General features: G+C 45.5%; 1 protein-coding gene across 4 annotated transcripts in view; it reads right to left on the reverse strand.

Annotated features, from left to right (window-relative positions):
* Positions 1–15,714, reverse strand: part of PIK3AP1 (phosphoinositide-3-kinase adaptor protein 1) — a 130,289-nt gene that overhangs the window by 61,273 nt on the left and 53,302 nt on the right. For all 4 annotated transcript variants that reach the window (XM_040437484.1, XM_040437485.1, XM_040437483.1 and 1 more), the window contains one exon: positions 13,446–13,578. In XM_040437484.1, coding sequence (XP_040293418.1) covers positions 13,446–13,578 — 133 coding nt within the window. The remainder of the gene's footprint in view (positions 1–13,445; positions 13,579–15,714) is intronic.

Below are 15,714 nucleotides of genomic sequence, written 5' to 3' on the forward strand. Positions count from 1 at the left end.
AATGGGACATGGTGTCAAAAAAAACAGTCCTGCAAAATATGCCTTCCAAAAACTGTATGGCATTCCTTTCCTTCTGCGCCCTGCCGTGTGCCCGTAAAGTAGTTTACGACCACATATGGGGTGTTTCTGTAAACTACAGAATCAGGGCAATAAATATTGAGTTCGGTTTGGCTGTTAACCCTTGCTTTGTAACTGGAAAAAAATTATTAAAATGGAAAATCTGCCAAAAAAGTGAAATTTTGAAATTGTATCTCTATTTTCCATTAATTCTTGTGGAACACCTAAAGGGTTACCGACGTTTGTAAAATCAGTTTTGAATACCTTGAGCGGTGTAGTTTCTTAGATGGGGTCACTTTTATGGAGTTTATACTCTAGGGGTGCATCAGGGGGGCTTCAAATGGGACATGGTTTCAAAAAAAACTCCAGCAAAATCTGCCTTCCAAAAACTGTATGGCATTCCTTTCCTTCTGCGCCCTGCTGTGTGCCCGTAAAGTAGTTTACGACCACATATGGGGTGTTTCTGTAAACTACAGAATCAGGGCAATAAATATTGAGTTTGGTTTAGCTGTTAACCCTTGCTTTGTAACTGGAAAAAAATTATTAAAATGGAAAATCTGCAAAAAAAGTGACATTTTGAAATTGTATCTCTATTTTCCATTAATTCTTGTGGAACACCTAAAGGGTTACCAACGTTTGTAAAATCTGTTTTGAATACCTTGAGGGGTTTAATTTCTTAGATGGGGTAACTTTTATGGAGTTTCTACTCTAGGGGTGCATCAGGGGGGCTTCAAATGGGACATGGTGTCAAAAAAAACAGTCTAGCAAAATCTGCCTTCCAAAAACTGTATGGCATTCCTTTCCTTCTGCGCCCTGCCGTGTGCCCGTACAGTAGTTTACGACCATATATGGGGTGTTTCTGTAAACTACAGAATCAGGGCCATAAATATTGAGTTTGGTTTGGCTGTTAACCCTTGCTTTGTAACTGGAAAAAAAATATTAAGGGTTAACAAAGTTTGTAAAATCAGTTTTGAATACCTTGAGGGGGGTAGTTTATAGAATGGGGTCATTTTTGGGTGGTTTCTATTATGTAAGCCTCGCAAAGGGACTTCAGACCTGAACTCATCCCTAAAAATTGGGTTTTTGAAAATTTCTGAAAAATTTCAAGATTTGCTTCTAAACTTCTAAGCCTTGTAACATCCCCAAAAAATAAAATATCATTCCCAAAATGATCCAAACATGAAGTAGACATATGGGGAATGTAAAGTAATAACTATTTTTGGAGGTATTACTATGTATTATAGAAGTAGAGAAATTGAAACTTGGAAATTTGCAATTTTTGACAAATTTTTGATAAATTTGGTATTTTTTTAGAATGGCCTGGATAAGTTAAAGCGTTTTAAAGTTATCAGCACTTAAAGTGACACTGGTCAGATTTGCAAAAAATGGCCAAGTCCGTAAGGTGAAATAGGGCCGAGTCCTTAAGGGGTTAAGCAATTTCACTATGACTTACTAATTGATACCATGAAAGCCATATCAATGGCTTGGAGGCATTTGGTCTCCTCCTCATGCCACATGTCTCTGCTTGACAAACTACAGTTCCCACTACAATCGCTAGAGTTTCACATCCCTGACCTTGCCTTGTCCCCCTGGCTCCTAAGGGGAATTGATAAGATTGGGAAAATGTTCAAGGACAAGGGGCTACTTCAGTTCGAAACGCTATATACCACGTATGGCCTTCCCAACCAATTTTTCTACCAATACCTACAGATTCGGCATTTCCTAGATTCACTAGAAGCACTGACTAACTTCCCCCTCATTCCAAACCTACCGTTGGCTAAACTATTCAGCCCCTCTTCTGATTCAAAAAAGAGCCTGTCAATCCTATACCATTCTCTTGCTACACCAAACCCTCAAGTTAAATCACCCTATATGTGTATAGATGGGAAAAAGAGCTTAATGCTACATTTGAGGTGGAAGATTGGCATAAGGCGTTATATTGGGCAATTAAGCCTTCGAACTGCATTAACCACGCTGAACAAAACAGAAAGCTACAACTGAGGTGGTATCTAACTCCTGATAGGATAGCACATATTAAACCTGATTATTCTCCCTCTTGTTGGCGTGGGTGTGGTCAAAGAGGTACCCCAGCCCACATGTGGTGATTTTGTCCTCTTACTTTACCACTGTGACAAAATATCGCTTCCCTCATATCGGAGGTTATTGGGTCCTCCTTTAATATAGCCCCAGAACTAGCATTACTATGCTTAGGGCTTTCTGATGTCCCCTCTGATCAAAGATGGGTAGTAGCCCATATTCTAACCGCCACACGCACAATAATTGCCCGTCACTGGAAACAAAATATTACACCACTAATCACACAGGTTCAACATATGGTGAATCAACATATGCATTCTGAGATTATTTTCTCACCATCTCTGCAATCCAGGACAAAGGCAATAAATCAATGGATGCCTTGGCTTTCCAGCTCCTACGCAACACCACTACCAGAGATATTGTTATGATATATCAGGTAGTTCATCTACTACCGCTGTCCCCTTGAAACTATATATGCTTATGGCCATTAGATGAGTAGTGTATTCCAGACCCATCATTCTGCAGGTGTAATGTCATTGTCAGGATTCGAACCCGTGACCAGCCCCATCCCAGGTGGTAGCCCTGCTTACTAGGCTACCGTCCTCTCTAGACATTCCTCCCTAAAGCCTATTAGTTAACCTCAGTCTTGCCAAGCCTTGCTCATTACCCTTGATTCCCCACACCTGGTACTTCCCTATATAAGTCCAGCCCCTTGCACTCCAGTTTGCTGGTTATTGAGCTCCTGAGCCTTGATCAAGCTTCTCCTCATCTGCTGCTCTTGCTACTACTGGAAGTCCACTGCTGACCAGGAATTGTATACCGACTACTCTTCTGCTTTGTCCCTACCTACTGAACTGCTACCACCGTTGCCATCCGGATTGTCTGACCACGCTTACTGCCGCCTGCCCTGACCCACCGCCTGCCTGCTGACTACTCTTCTGCTTTGTCCCTACCTACTGAACTGCTTCCACCGTTGCCATCCGGATTGTCTGACCACGCTTACTGCCGCCTGCCCTGACCCACCGCCTGCCTACCGACTACGCCTCTGCCAGACTTCCTGCACCTACTACCTGCCTGCGGTCCTTGCCACTGGGCTCCACTCCTACCTCCAGCAAGCGGTCCTCTGACTCAGGTGAGCCTGTAGGACTGTTACAGAATAATCAGCCACACTATGGAGTCCGCAATGGCCACTCTGCGTAAGCAGGTCTCCGAACTTCAAGAATTTGGTACTACATATCAGGAGAAATTTGCCCAGCTCCAAGTCGTAGTCCAAAGCCAGCAAAGGGAGATTATTGAACTACAGAGGCAACACCTGGACGTCTGCGGCATGGCCGCAGACACCCGCATGCCACTCCCATCAAGATTTGGTGGCGACAGACGCCAGTATCGGGGGTTTCTAAACCAATGCCGCATCTATTTTCAGATGTACCCGGCCCCCTTCACCACCGAGAAAAAGAAGGTGCTATTCATTGTCAATCTCCTGACGGAAGAAGCATTAGCATGGGCATCACCTTACGTGTCAGCTTCTGGACAACCTAAACAACTTCATCACTGCCATGAGCCAAGTCTTCGACGACCCCAACCGCTGTGCGACAGCTGAGGCGCGACTACATGGTCTGCGGCAAGGGAGACGCTCCGTCGCCGAATACACCGCCGAGTTTCGCCGTTGGGTCACGGACACCACCTGGAACCCAGCGGCACAGAGGAGCCAATTCCGGCGAGGCCTGTCAGAATTAATAAAGGACGAACTCGCCAGAGTTGAGGCCCCGGACGATCTGGATGACTTCATTCAGTTATGCATCCGGATAGATCAAAGACTCTCCGAGAGGAAGAAAGAAAGACTCTGTCCTCGAACCACAGACCCACTTACTCCTTCTCTTCCACCGCCCAGCGCGACCCCCAATCAGCAACTGAACCTATGCAGGTCGACGCTCTACGTAGGTCTCTATCCACAGCTGAGAAGGAGAGACGGCTGACCTAAAACCTCTGCCTCTACTGTGGGGAGCCGGGTCATTTTGCCATCAAATGTCTTCATACGATCGGAAAGACTATTGCCGTCACGGAACTAAAGGAGCAACCACAGACTCCAACCCCGCCAGCAGCCCCGGAAAATAACAACACGGCGGCTCATGGATCCCACTTCATCGTTCCCATCCTCATCGACATTGAGGGGCGACAACTCCCCTGTTCAGCGATGTTAGACTCCGGGGCGGGAGGCAACTTTATGGACCTAACCTTCGCCCGCGAAAAGAACATTCCACTGACAATCAAGGCAGCCCCCGTTGACCTGGAAACCGTCGACTGATCCCCACTCTCCTCGGGGCCGGCCACTCATGAGACCACCGAACTACAACTCCTCATAGAACCCGATCACCGCGAAAAAAGATCCACTTCTCACTGATCGCTTCCCCGAAGTTCCCGGTGATCTTGGGCATCCCATGGTTGGCCACCCACAACCCCTCGGTGGACTGGGAAACCCGCTGCATACGATTCCCGTCCGAGTTCTGCTCGCTAAATTGCTCCCACAAACCCGTCCTTCCACCCGAAGACACCACCATCTCAAAACTATCCGTCAAGGATCTGCTACCCCCTCAATACAGCGAGTTCCAGGATGTCGACAAGAAAAACGCAGACAAGCTGCCACCACACCGACCCTACGACTGCCCTATAGAACTGTTGCCCGGGGCCGAAATACCCTTTGGCAGTATCTACCCCCTCTCAGAGCCTGAACTCAAGGCTCTGAAAGAGTACATGGACGAGGACCTGAGGAAGGGGTTCATCCGGCCCTCTACCTCCCCAGCGGGAGCCCCCTTTTTCTTCGTAGAGAAAAAAGACTCCTCCCTGCGTCCCTGCATAGACTACAGAAAGCTTAACAACATAACCGTAAAAAAACGGTACCCGCTCCCACTAATTTCAGAACTCCTCGAGACTCCGGGCAGCGAAGATCTTCACTAAACTCGACCTTCGAGGGGCCTACAACCTCGTCCGAATCCGCCCTGGGGACGAATGGAAGACCGCCTTCCGGACACGTTATGGTCATTTCGAGTACCTGGTCATGCCTTTCGGACTCTGCAATGCTCCTGCCACCTTCCAGCACTTCATTAATGACGTCCTCAGGGACATGCTGGATCTGTTTGTAGTCGTTTACCTGGGCGACATCTTGATCTTCTCTGAAGACCTCGAGCAGCACGGCGAACACGTCCGCAGGATACTGCAGAGACTCCAACAGAACTCTCTCTATATCAAGCTAGAGAAATGCGAGTTTGAGCGAACCACCACTCAGTTCCTCGGATACATCATCTCCCCTGAGGGACTAAGTATGGACCCGGGGTAGGTCCAAGCTGTGATGAACTGGCCCGTTCCGAGAAACGAGAAGGAGATACAAAGATTCATTGGCTTCGCCAACTTCTATCGGAAGTTTATCCGGAACTTCTCCAAGGTCATAGCACCAATCACCCAACTCACCAAGAAGGCAGTCCCCTTCTCCTGGACACTCAAGGCCCAAGAGGCCTTCACCGAGTTGAAACTCCTCTTCACTTCTGCTCCAATCCTAATCCACCCGAACCCCGAGCTGCCATTTACAGTCGAAGTGGATGCATCAGACTCCGCGGTGGGGGCAGTTTTGTCACAACGGACAGGGGAGAGGATGCCATTACACCCGTGCGCATATTTCTCCCGCCAGATGTCCCCCTCCGAGAAGAACGATGACATCGGGAACAAAGAACTACTGGCGATCAAGGATGCCTTCTCCGAGTGGAGACACCTGCTGGAGGGAGCCACCAACCCCATAATCGTACTAACTGACCACAAGAACCTCGAGTTCATCCGCAGCGCTAAGAGACTCTCAGCCAGACAGGCCAGATGGAGCCTATTCTTTTCCCGCTTCAACTTTCTTATCACCTATCGCCCCGGATCAAAAAACGGCAAGGCTGACGCCCTCTCCAGAATCTTTTCCGAGCCCTCACAGAGTAACAAGGGCCAAAATAACATCCTACCCGAGAGAAGGGTCGTAGGGGCCACCTACTCTAAAGAACTCCTGGGCACAATCAAAGAAGGATATGAAAATGACCCCTTCCTCTCCCACCCTACAGGGAATGTCAGCCTTACGTTTAAGAACAGTCATTGGTTTCATCAGGACCTACAACTATATGTACCAGAAATTGCACGGCTCGAAGTGCTCAAACTCAACCATGACTCCAAGGTGGCCGGCCATTTTGGTACAAGAAAGACCCAGGAGCTTCTCTCCCGCTCCTTCTGGTGGCCAACATACAAGGAGGACATCAAGAGGTACATCTCCTCGTGCACGGTCTGTGCCCACAATAAGACTCCTCGTTCCTCTCCCGTGGGTCTGTTACAACCCCTCCCGATTCCCTCCCGCCCCTGGGGCTCGATCTCCATGGACTTTGTGGTAGACCTTCCTCCTTCAAAAGGGATGAACACCATCCTGGTCGTGGTCGACCGTCTCACCAAGATGGCCCATTTCATCCCCTACAAAGGCCTACCCACCGCCAAACAGACGGCCGATCTTATTCTCAGAGAGGTCTTCAGGCTGCATGGGATCCCGGACGACGTGGTCTCCGACCGAGGCGTACAATTTGCCTCAAAGTTCTGGAAGAACTTCTGCCTGGCGCTCGGGGTTAAAGTGAACCTGTCCTCTGCTTTCCACCCTCAGTCAAACGGGCAGACGGAGAGAACTAATCAGACCCTAGAGCAATACCTACGCTGTTTCAGCTCCCACCTGCAGGATGACTGGCTTGATCATCTCCCCATGGCCGAGTTCGCCTACAACAATGCTGAGCACAGCTCAACCAAGCACAGCCCCTTCTTTGCTAACACAGGCTCGCACCCGGTGTTCATTCCCCACCTACCCGTCGCCTTCACCCTCCCAGCAGTGGCCGAACGCCTAACAACCCTACAGGAGGCACAAAAGAACATTATAGACAACCTCCAGCTTGCCCAGAGGCGCTTTAAACAGGGAGCAGACAGACGTCGCAAACCCACCCTGGGCTTCCATGTGGGAGACAAGGTGTGGCTGTCCACCAGGAACCTCAGATTGAAGGTCCCCTCCAAAAAATTGGCCCAAAGATACATGGGTCCGTTCCGGATCACCGCACAAATCAACGAGGTCACGTTCCGGCTCGACCTTCCGGACTCCATTAGGGTGCACCCTGTCTTCCATTGCTCTCTCCTCAATCCATATGTGGAGAACACCTTCACAGGCCGCCACTTGCCCCCTCCACCACCCGTGAGGGTACAGGGTGAAGAAGAATACGTTGTCGCAAAGATTCTCGACTCCAGGATCCACCGGGGAAGACTACAATACCTAATTGGGTGGGAGGGTTACCCTCCCGAGGATAACTCCTGGGAGCCAGAAGAAAATGTCCATGCCCCCAGACTGGTAAAAGAGTTCCACCAACGGCACCCCGGTAAGCCTGCCCCTGCGGTGCCCGGAGGTCACCTTGGAAGGGGGGGGAGTACTGTCGGGATTCGAACCTGTGACCAGCCACATCCCAGGTGGTGGCCCTGCTTACTAGGCTACCGTCCTCTCTGGACATTCCTCCCTGAAGCCTATTAGTTAACCTCAGTCTTGCCAAGCCTTGCTCATTACCCTTGATTCCCCACACCTGGTACTTCCCTATATAAGTCCAGCCCCTTGCACTCCAGTTTGCTGATTATTGAGCTCCTGAGCCTTGATCAAGCTTCTCCTCATCTGCTGCTCTTGCTACTACTGGAAGTCCACTGCTGACCAGGAATTGCCTACCGACTACTCTTCTGCTTTGTCCCTACCTACTGAACTGCTACCACCGTTGCCATCCGGATTGTCTGACCACGCTTACTGCCGCCTGCCCTGACCCACCGCCTGTCTGCTGACTACTCTTCTGCTTTGTCCCTACCTACTGAACTGCTTCCACCATTACGATCCGGATTGTCTGACCACGCTTACTGCCGCCTGCCCTGACCCACCGCCTGCCTACCGACTACGCCTCTGCCAGACTTCCTGCACCTACTACCTGCCTGCGGTCCTTGCCACTGGGCTCCACTCCTACCTCCAGCAAGCGGTCCTCTGACTCAGGTGAGCCTGTAGGACTGTTATAGTCATGCAGGAATTACTGTACCTTTTTATGTGAGATTTATTTATTTTAACTTTATTATTGCTCGTTCCTTTCTGTACCTTGTCTTTCTTGGGTACTCCCAAGCTTGTATCTGTCTTACCTTTTTTAAAAATTCTATAAAAACAATTGAAGAACATAAACCACCTAATATACCAGAGTCCACAGAAAATCTACTACTAAACGAGATAGACGAGGCGGCAAATCATAATGAGGTTGTTATTATCGGGGACTTCAACTACCCAGATATAGACTGGGAAACTGAAATCTGTACATCTCATAAAGGAAACAGGTTCTTGGCAATAACCAAAGACAATTACCTTTCCCAACTGGTTCAGGACCCGACTAGAGGGACGGCCATACTGGACTTAGTATTAACCAATATACCTGACAGAACAACAGATGTGCAGGTCGGGGACACCTGGGAAATAGTGACAATAAAGTAATAACCTTCCAATTGTCATTCAAAAGATTGTTTCTTCAGGGAGGAATAGCAATACCAAACTTCAAAAAAGCTAAATTTAGCCAACTAAGAGAGGCCATAGGCCTAACTAACTGGGACATAGTCCTCAAAAATAAAAAATACAGCCACAAAATGGGATATTTTTAAAAGCATCCTAAAATCTAATTGTGAGAGGTACACCTTATGGGAATAAAAGGTTAGGGAACAAGAAAAAAACTATGTGGATAAATAATACTGTAACGAAAGCAATGAATGACAAAAAGAAAGCTAAAAATAAAAGCAGCCAAACTAGAGATCGAGAGATTAATTGCCAAAGAGAGCAAAACTAACCCTAAAATGTTCTTTAATTATATACGGTAAATGGTAAAAAGTATAAATCTGAAGGTGTCGATCCTTTACAGAGTAATGAGGGGGGAGTTACAGAGAGCAATGAGGAGAGAGCAAAGCTATTAAATATTTTTTTCTCCACTGTATTCACTGAGGAAAATAAACTGGCAGATGAAATGCAGAATGTAAAAGTTAATTCCTCATTAAAAGTGCCCTGTCTGAACCAGGAAGAAGTATAGCAGCGTCTTAAAAAGATTAAAATAGACAAATCGCCAGGACCAGATGGCATACAATCCCATTTGCTAAGAGAATTAAGTAATGTCATAGCCCGACCCTTATTTCTGATATTTAAGGACTCTATACTGACAGGGAGTGTTCCACAGGATTGGCGCATAGCAAATATGGTGGCAATATCTATAGGCCAGTAAGTTTAACATCTTTCATGGGTAAACTGTTTAAAGGTTTTCTAAGCGATGCTGTCTTGGAGTACCTCAATGAAAATAAGCAAATAACGCCATATCAGCATGGCTTCATGAGGGATTGGTCATGTTTCTATGAGGAGGTAAGTTCTAGACTTGACAGCGGCGAATTAATGGATGTCGTATATCTGGACTTCTCCAAAGCATTTGACACTGTACCGCATAAAAGGTTAGTATATAAAATGAGAATGCTTACACTGGGAGAAAATGTCTGTATGTGGGTAAGTAACTGTCTCAGTGATAAAAAAAAAAGGGTGGTTATTAACGGTACAGACTCAGATTGGGTCACTGTCACTAGTGGAGTACCTCAGGGGTCAGTATTGGGCCCTATTCCCTTCAATATATTTATTAATGATCTTGTAAAAGGCTTGCACAGTAAAATATCAATTTTTGCAGATGACACTAAACTGTATAAAGTAATTAACATGGAAGAGGACAGTATACTGCTACAGATGGATCTGAATAGATTGGAGGCTTGGGCAGAGAAGTGGCAGATGAGGTTTAACGCTGAAAAATGTAAGGTTATGCACATTGGAAGGAATAATGCAAGCCACCCGTACATACTAAATGGTAAAACCAGGGGCGTTGTTAGGTCAAAACATTCGGGGCCTGGGACAAAACATCAGGAGCCTGCCTGTTAGATATAACTGTATTGCCGTCCTCAGCAATACAATTGAATTTAATGCACTGCAACAGCTGAAGGACCTGTGATGACATCACAGGTCATGTGATCAGTTCTAAATGCAGTATCTGAAAAGGACCTGGGATGATGTCACCATCATGTGACCACTGCAGGAGAGGACGGCTCAGCAGTGAAGAGAAGTCCTGGGAAGAAGCTGTGCTGAGGTCTGCTACATGAGGAGAGGTAAGTGAGGATTACTCAGTGTAAGAGGCAGAGCAATGTTGGGAGTTGTAGTAATTTAACTGGGACTGTATGTTAGGGCTGAAGGGAGGGAAGTTATTTACATGGGACAGTGAGGCGGGGTGATGTTAATTACATGGGACTGAAATTTGGAAGTGGCTGGGGTAGGGTGATGTTATTTACATGGGACTGTATGTTGAGGGGTAATGTTATTTATATGGGACTGCATGTTGAAGGCAGCTGTGGGAGGGAGTGATATTATTTACATGGTATTGAATGTTAAGGGGTAATGTTATTTACATAGGACTGCATGTTGGAGGTGGCTGGGGAGGGGGTGATTTTATTTACATGGGACTGTATGTTTAAGGTGTCTGGGGGAGAGAGTGATGTTATTTATATGGGACTGAATATTGAGGAGGTGATGTTATTTACATGGGACTGTATGTTTAAGGCGGCTGGGGAGGGGTGATGTTATATACATGGGACTGTATATTGGAAGAGGCAGGAGAGATGGTGTGAGTTATTTACATGGGACTGTATTTTAGAGGGGGATGTAGATAGAGAGCAATGTTATTTACATGGGATGAAGGGGCTGGATAGATGGTGTGATGGTATTTATATGGGACTCTATGGCGGAGGGAGGGAAATAGTGTTATTTACATGGGACTGTATGGCGAAGGTGCTGAGGAATTATAATTTCTGAGGACACTAAATGGAGAAATATAACTACAGGGGGCACTGCAGGCAGCATTATAAATACTTGGGGCGCTTCAGGGCAAGCATTATAACAGTAGGGGGCGATATAAATACTGGGGGCACTGTGGGGGCATTTTAAATCCAGGGGACATTAGGCGTTCTTATTACTACTGGGGGCTCTATAGGAGGGACTTATAGATTCGCCTTATTTCTACTAAGAGCACTATGGGGGTCCTTATTACTACTGAAGTCTGCAGGGAGCTTTATTACCACTGGGGGGACAATAGGGGGGCCTTATTTCTACTGGGGCTCTGTGAGGGTATTATTAATACTGGAGGGCTCTTCTACTAATAGAGGCACTCTTAGGGAGCGTTATCATGGTTGGAGGCACTGTAGGGGGCAGTATTACTAATGAGAGCATTCTAGAAGGGATTTACTATTGGTGGGACTATGAGGAGTACTGTTACTATGGGGGGCACTCATTTTTCTTCAGGATAGTATTTGGGGGTACAGAAAAGTTAGGCAGCTAAGATGTCCGTGTGTCACACTCTGCAGAGACGAGGCGGCTGAGAGAAGTGCCCGGACCAAATGGAGAAGATGATGACATAGAAGATCTACATCAGAGGAGACGTCACCTGGAGGCCCTGGATGTGACAGGTACGTGCTGCTGTATAGCAAGTACAGTAAAATGTCTTCAGTGATAGTGTTTGCTGGGGGGGGGGGGGGGATGCGGTTGTTCAAGAGAATTGGGCCATATGCATTAGTGCTTGGACCCCGGATCTTTTGAGACCCTAGCAACTCCCCTGGGTAACGCTGACATGGAAAAGGACCTAGGAATTTTAGTGAACAGCAAACTAAGCTGTAGAAACCAGTGTCAGGCAGCTGCTGCCAAGGCCAATAAGATTATGGGTTGCATCAAAAGGGGCATAGAGGCCCATGATAAGAACATAGTCTACCACTTTACAAATCACTAGTCAGACCACACATGGAGTACTGTGTGCAGTTCTGGGCTCCTGTTAACAAGGCAGACATAGCAGAGCTGGTGTCACAACCAGACAGCTGAGAAGCTCTGACAGGAGCCTTCCAGATCCTCCTCCTTGAGTTTCTTTGTTTTGGTTTCAGTTCCTCATCTCGTTAGTCTATCTCAGCTGTCATGCAATTGGACTGATTGCTTCCCTTTAAGTTCCTCCCCATAATGCAGTAGTGTGCGGCTTATACAACTTCCTGGAGTGTGTGTGCATGCTGTTCCTATTTCCCAGTCCTCTGCAAGATAAGTGCTGTTCCTTTATTTGTGATTTTCTGTCTGCTGGATTTCAGGAGACCCTGACTCCCTCCGTGTCTAGTGTAGGGAGCCGGTGGTCGTGTCCCCTCACTATTGTAGGGTCTTCAGGTATTAGATAGCCGAGGTACGTGGATATGCGCCCATCCACCTTTGGGGTGTTCGCATAGGCTGAGCAGTAAGGGAGAGTGGCAGGTCTCATGCAGGGGTCTCCCTTTTGTTCCTTAGTTGTGGATCCAGTGAGTCATTGATTATATTGCATTGTCTTGTTTCCTGTACACCATCCGTGACAGCTGGAGAGGGTTCAGAGGAGGGCAACTAAAGTAATAACTGGAATGGGTGTAGTACAGTACCCTGAAAGATTATCAAACTTAGGTTTATTCACTTTAAAAAAAGACGACTGAGATCTAATAACTATCTAATACCATCTATTTATCCCCAGGACTGTAACTCTGACGAGGGGACATCCTCTGCGTCTGGAGAAAAGAAGGTTTGTGCACAAACATAGAAGAGGATTCTTTATGGTAAGAGCAGTGAAACTATGGAACTCTCTGCCTGAGGAGGTGGTGATGGTGAGTTCACTAAAAGAGTTCAAGAGGGGCCTGGATGTATTTCTAGAGTGTAATAATATTACAGGCTATAGCTACTAGAGAGGGGTCGTTGATCCAGGGAGTTGTTCTGATTGCCTGATTGGGAGTCAGGAAGGAATTTTTTTCCCCTTAAGTGGGGAAAATTGGCTTCTACCTCACAGGGGGTATTTTTTGCCTTCCCCTGGATCAACTTGCAGAATAACAGGCCGAACTGGATGGACAAATGTCTTTTTTCGGCCTTATAAACTATGTTACTATGTTACTATGTCAGTTTTCTGGCATACAGTCACAAACACTGTATTTCTCTGCCTCCCTCACCACTTTCCCGAAAAGAGCGTGGTGGTGGTAGGGAGGGGCGTAAAATGCTGGTCTATGATAAATTTCCCCCCATGGTGTATACATACCCCTAAACATTGCACAATACTCCATATCTAGATCAGGTGCTGGGGTGAGCTGGTCCTATGTAATGTTGGTGGTGTCAGAATATCTAGACATGGCATGCATTATAATAAAGAGACTAACACAGAAGATAAAAGTTTACTCACTTGCACTAATGTTCTCTTCTTCTATTTGGTTAATTCCAAAGAGGTGAAGGCCACTTGCAGGAATGTTGTTCTTTAGTGATTCTGTCAATGTCTTGTCAAGAACATCTCTGTCATATGGCATAATTTTAAATGCCTGTAAAATATATTATGGTGCAAATATTATTTAAGCAAAAGATTTCAATGCTGTTAAAAAGACAATGGAAAATATTGTGTGTCCGCCTGAAAAGGTCTTAAAACCCAGACAATTTTGGTGATTTAGCGCAAATCGTTGTTTAAGGTCCCTAACTTTTTTATTTGTTGGACTGCCAAAATAATTGTAACTAGATTTTTTGTGTGACACATAGGGCTCTTTATTAGTGCATTTTTTTAAATTGTTTTTAAGGCTCTTTTAATGTGTCTTTTAGATATTTTTTATTTAGTCTTAGGGAAAATTGTGCAAAAAAAATTATTCTTTATATATGTAAATTCATACCAAAATGAATTATTAAAATGGGTTTCCGAATTTTGTGTTGGGCATCTTGATATGTAATATGTATATTTTTGAGTGAACATGGTGACTAAAGCTACAGTTTCTTTTGGGGTGTGGATATTTTTTTTTTTCTCTTATTTGTATTTTATTATATTTTTTACATTTTATTTAAGAGAAGAGAAGAGCTTTTTACACATGCAGAGCTAATCTGGGTCTGCTAAGATCTAGCAACTCTGATGTCTCTGAGACAACCAGCAATCATAGCATAGTTACTTCCTCTATTCACAACATATCACTCATTGAGTGGTCCTGCTTTCTCCTCGGGGTCCCTGGCTGTCTGTGACAGTTGTGTATCTGACCTGCTCAGCTGCAGGAGCAGCTGTAATTAGGGCATTTTATACATGCAGAGCTAATTTGGGTCTGCTAAGATCCAGCAGCTCTGCTGTGCCTGAGACAACCTGCAATCATGGTGTAGTTACTTCCTTTATTCACAACATAGCACATTGAGTGGTCCTGTTTTCCCCTCGGGGTCACCGGGTGTCTGTAGACCCGACCTGCTCAGCTGCAAGAGCAGGAGATTTAATCCTGCGCTGTACTTGTACTGCACTCCAGATTAAAGATCAGCACAAGGCATCATATATGTACAGCACTTGGTCATCAGGTTAATATCTATATTATGGCCGCAATGCCCATAGCACCCATGGTCTTACGGAACTAGTATTACATAATCATTTGACAACAATTTGTCTGAATGAGGGTGTATTTACAATACATGACACTATTTTTATGTAATTTTTTTCCAGTGATTTGCGCAATCGTGGATTGAACGCAGCATTTTTCTTAACTCATTAATGAATGACCAGGCACTTTTTAGCGATCATAAAAGTTTAATAACCATAACTTTTTACTGTACTAGCAAAATAATGTTTGTGCCCTTTTTTGCAACACAGGGTTGTAGTTTAATTATTTTTAACATAAATACTTTGCTTTTTTACTTTTCTTATTGGTGTTTATGGTGTTTTCATTTACAGTTGTTTATTCTTTTAATTTGCAAATTTACACTAATAGGTCTAGGCAGGGATGCAGCCACTTCCTCTATTCGCTATATAGTGTTCATTTCTGACTAGGTAGACTGCAAGTGAGAAGACAAATGTGGTTACAAAGTGACAGAGGCAGATAGGGACCCGACTGCTAGAGTGCAGAAACAGGAAACAGGAACTATAAATCCGTACAGTACATTTACAATGGCGTGTTTAAAGCCTGGAATATTTATGGCAGGGGTTCTAAAAAAAAATGATTACAAAATAGTTACAGAAATTGCTGATGAAAATATGTGACAAAAAACTGCATACATGTTTCAAGTATACGAGGGGTGTTCAATAAGTTATCTACCCCAGCATGTTCTGTCAGCGTTAGAGAGCTGAGCTTGTCTGTGCAGGTTGAGACAAGTCTGGACCACCCACACAGTAGCAAATCAGTCTGAGGAAAGCACTGGAAGTGACAGGATGACAAGTGCTGTACAGTGCGGGAATACAAAGAAAGAGAAGGATTTGGAGCTTTGTTCCGTGATTAAATTCCTTACAAAGGACGAAAAGAAGCCTGAAGAAATCCATGAAAGGATGATTGCTGTTTAAGGTGATAAAGCACGTTCCTAATACCAAGTAAAGTTTTAGGCTAAGCAGTTAAAATGGTGTTGGAAATCAATTGAAGATAACCTCGTTCAGGGTGACCTGTCGAAGCATCTTCAGAGGAAATGTGCCATAAAGTGGAGGCAATGATTTTGGAAGCTCGTCGGGTCAA

The sequence above is a fragment of the Bufo bufo genome, chromosome 6 (genome assembly GCF_905171765.1).
Source record: "Bufo bufo chromosome 6, aBufBuf1.1, whole genome shotgun sequence".
In the NCBI taxonomy this organism is placed as follows: Eukaryota; Metazoa; Chordata; class Amphibia; order Anura; family Bufonidae; genus Bufo; species Bufo bufo.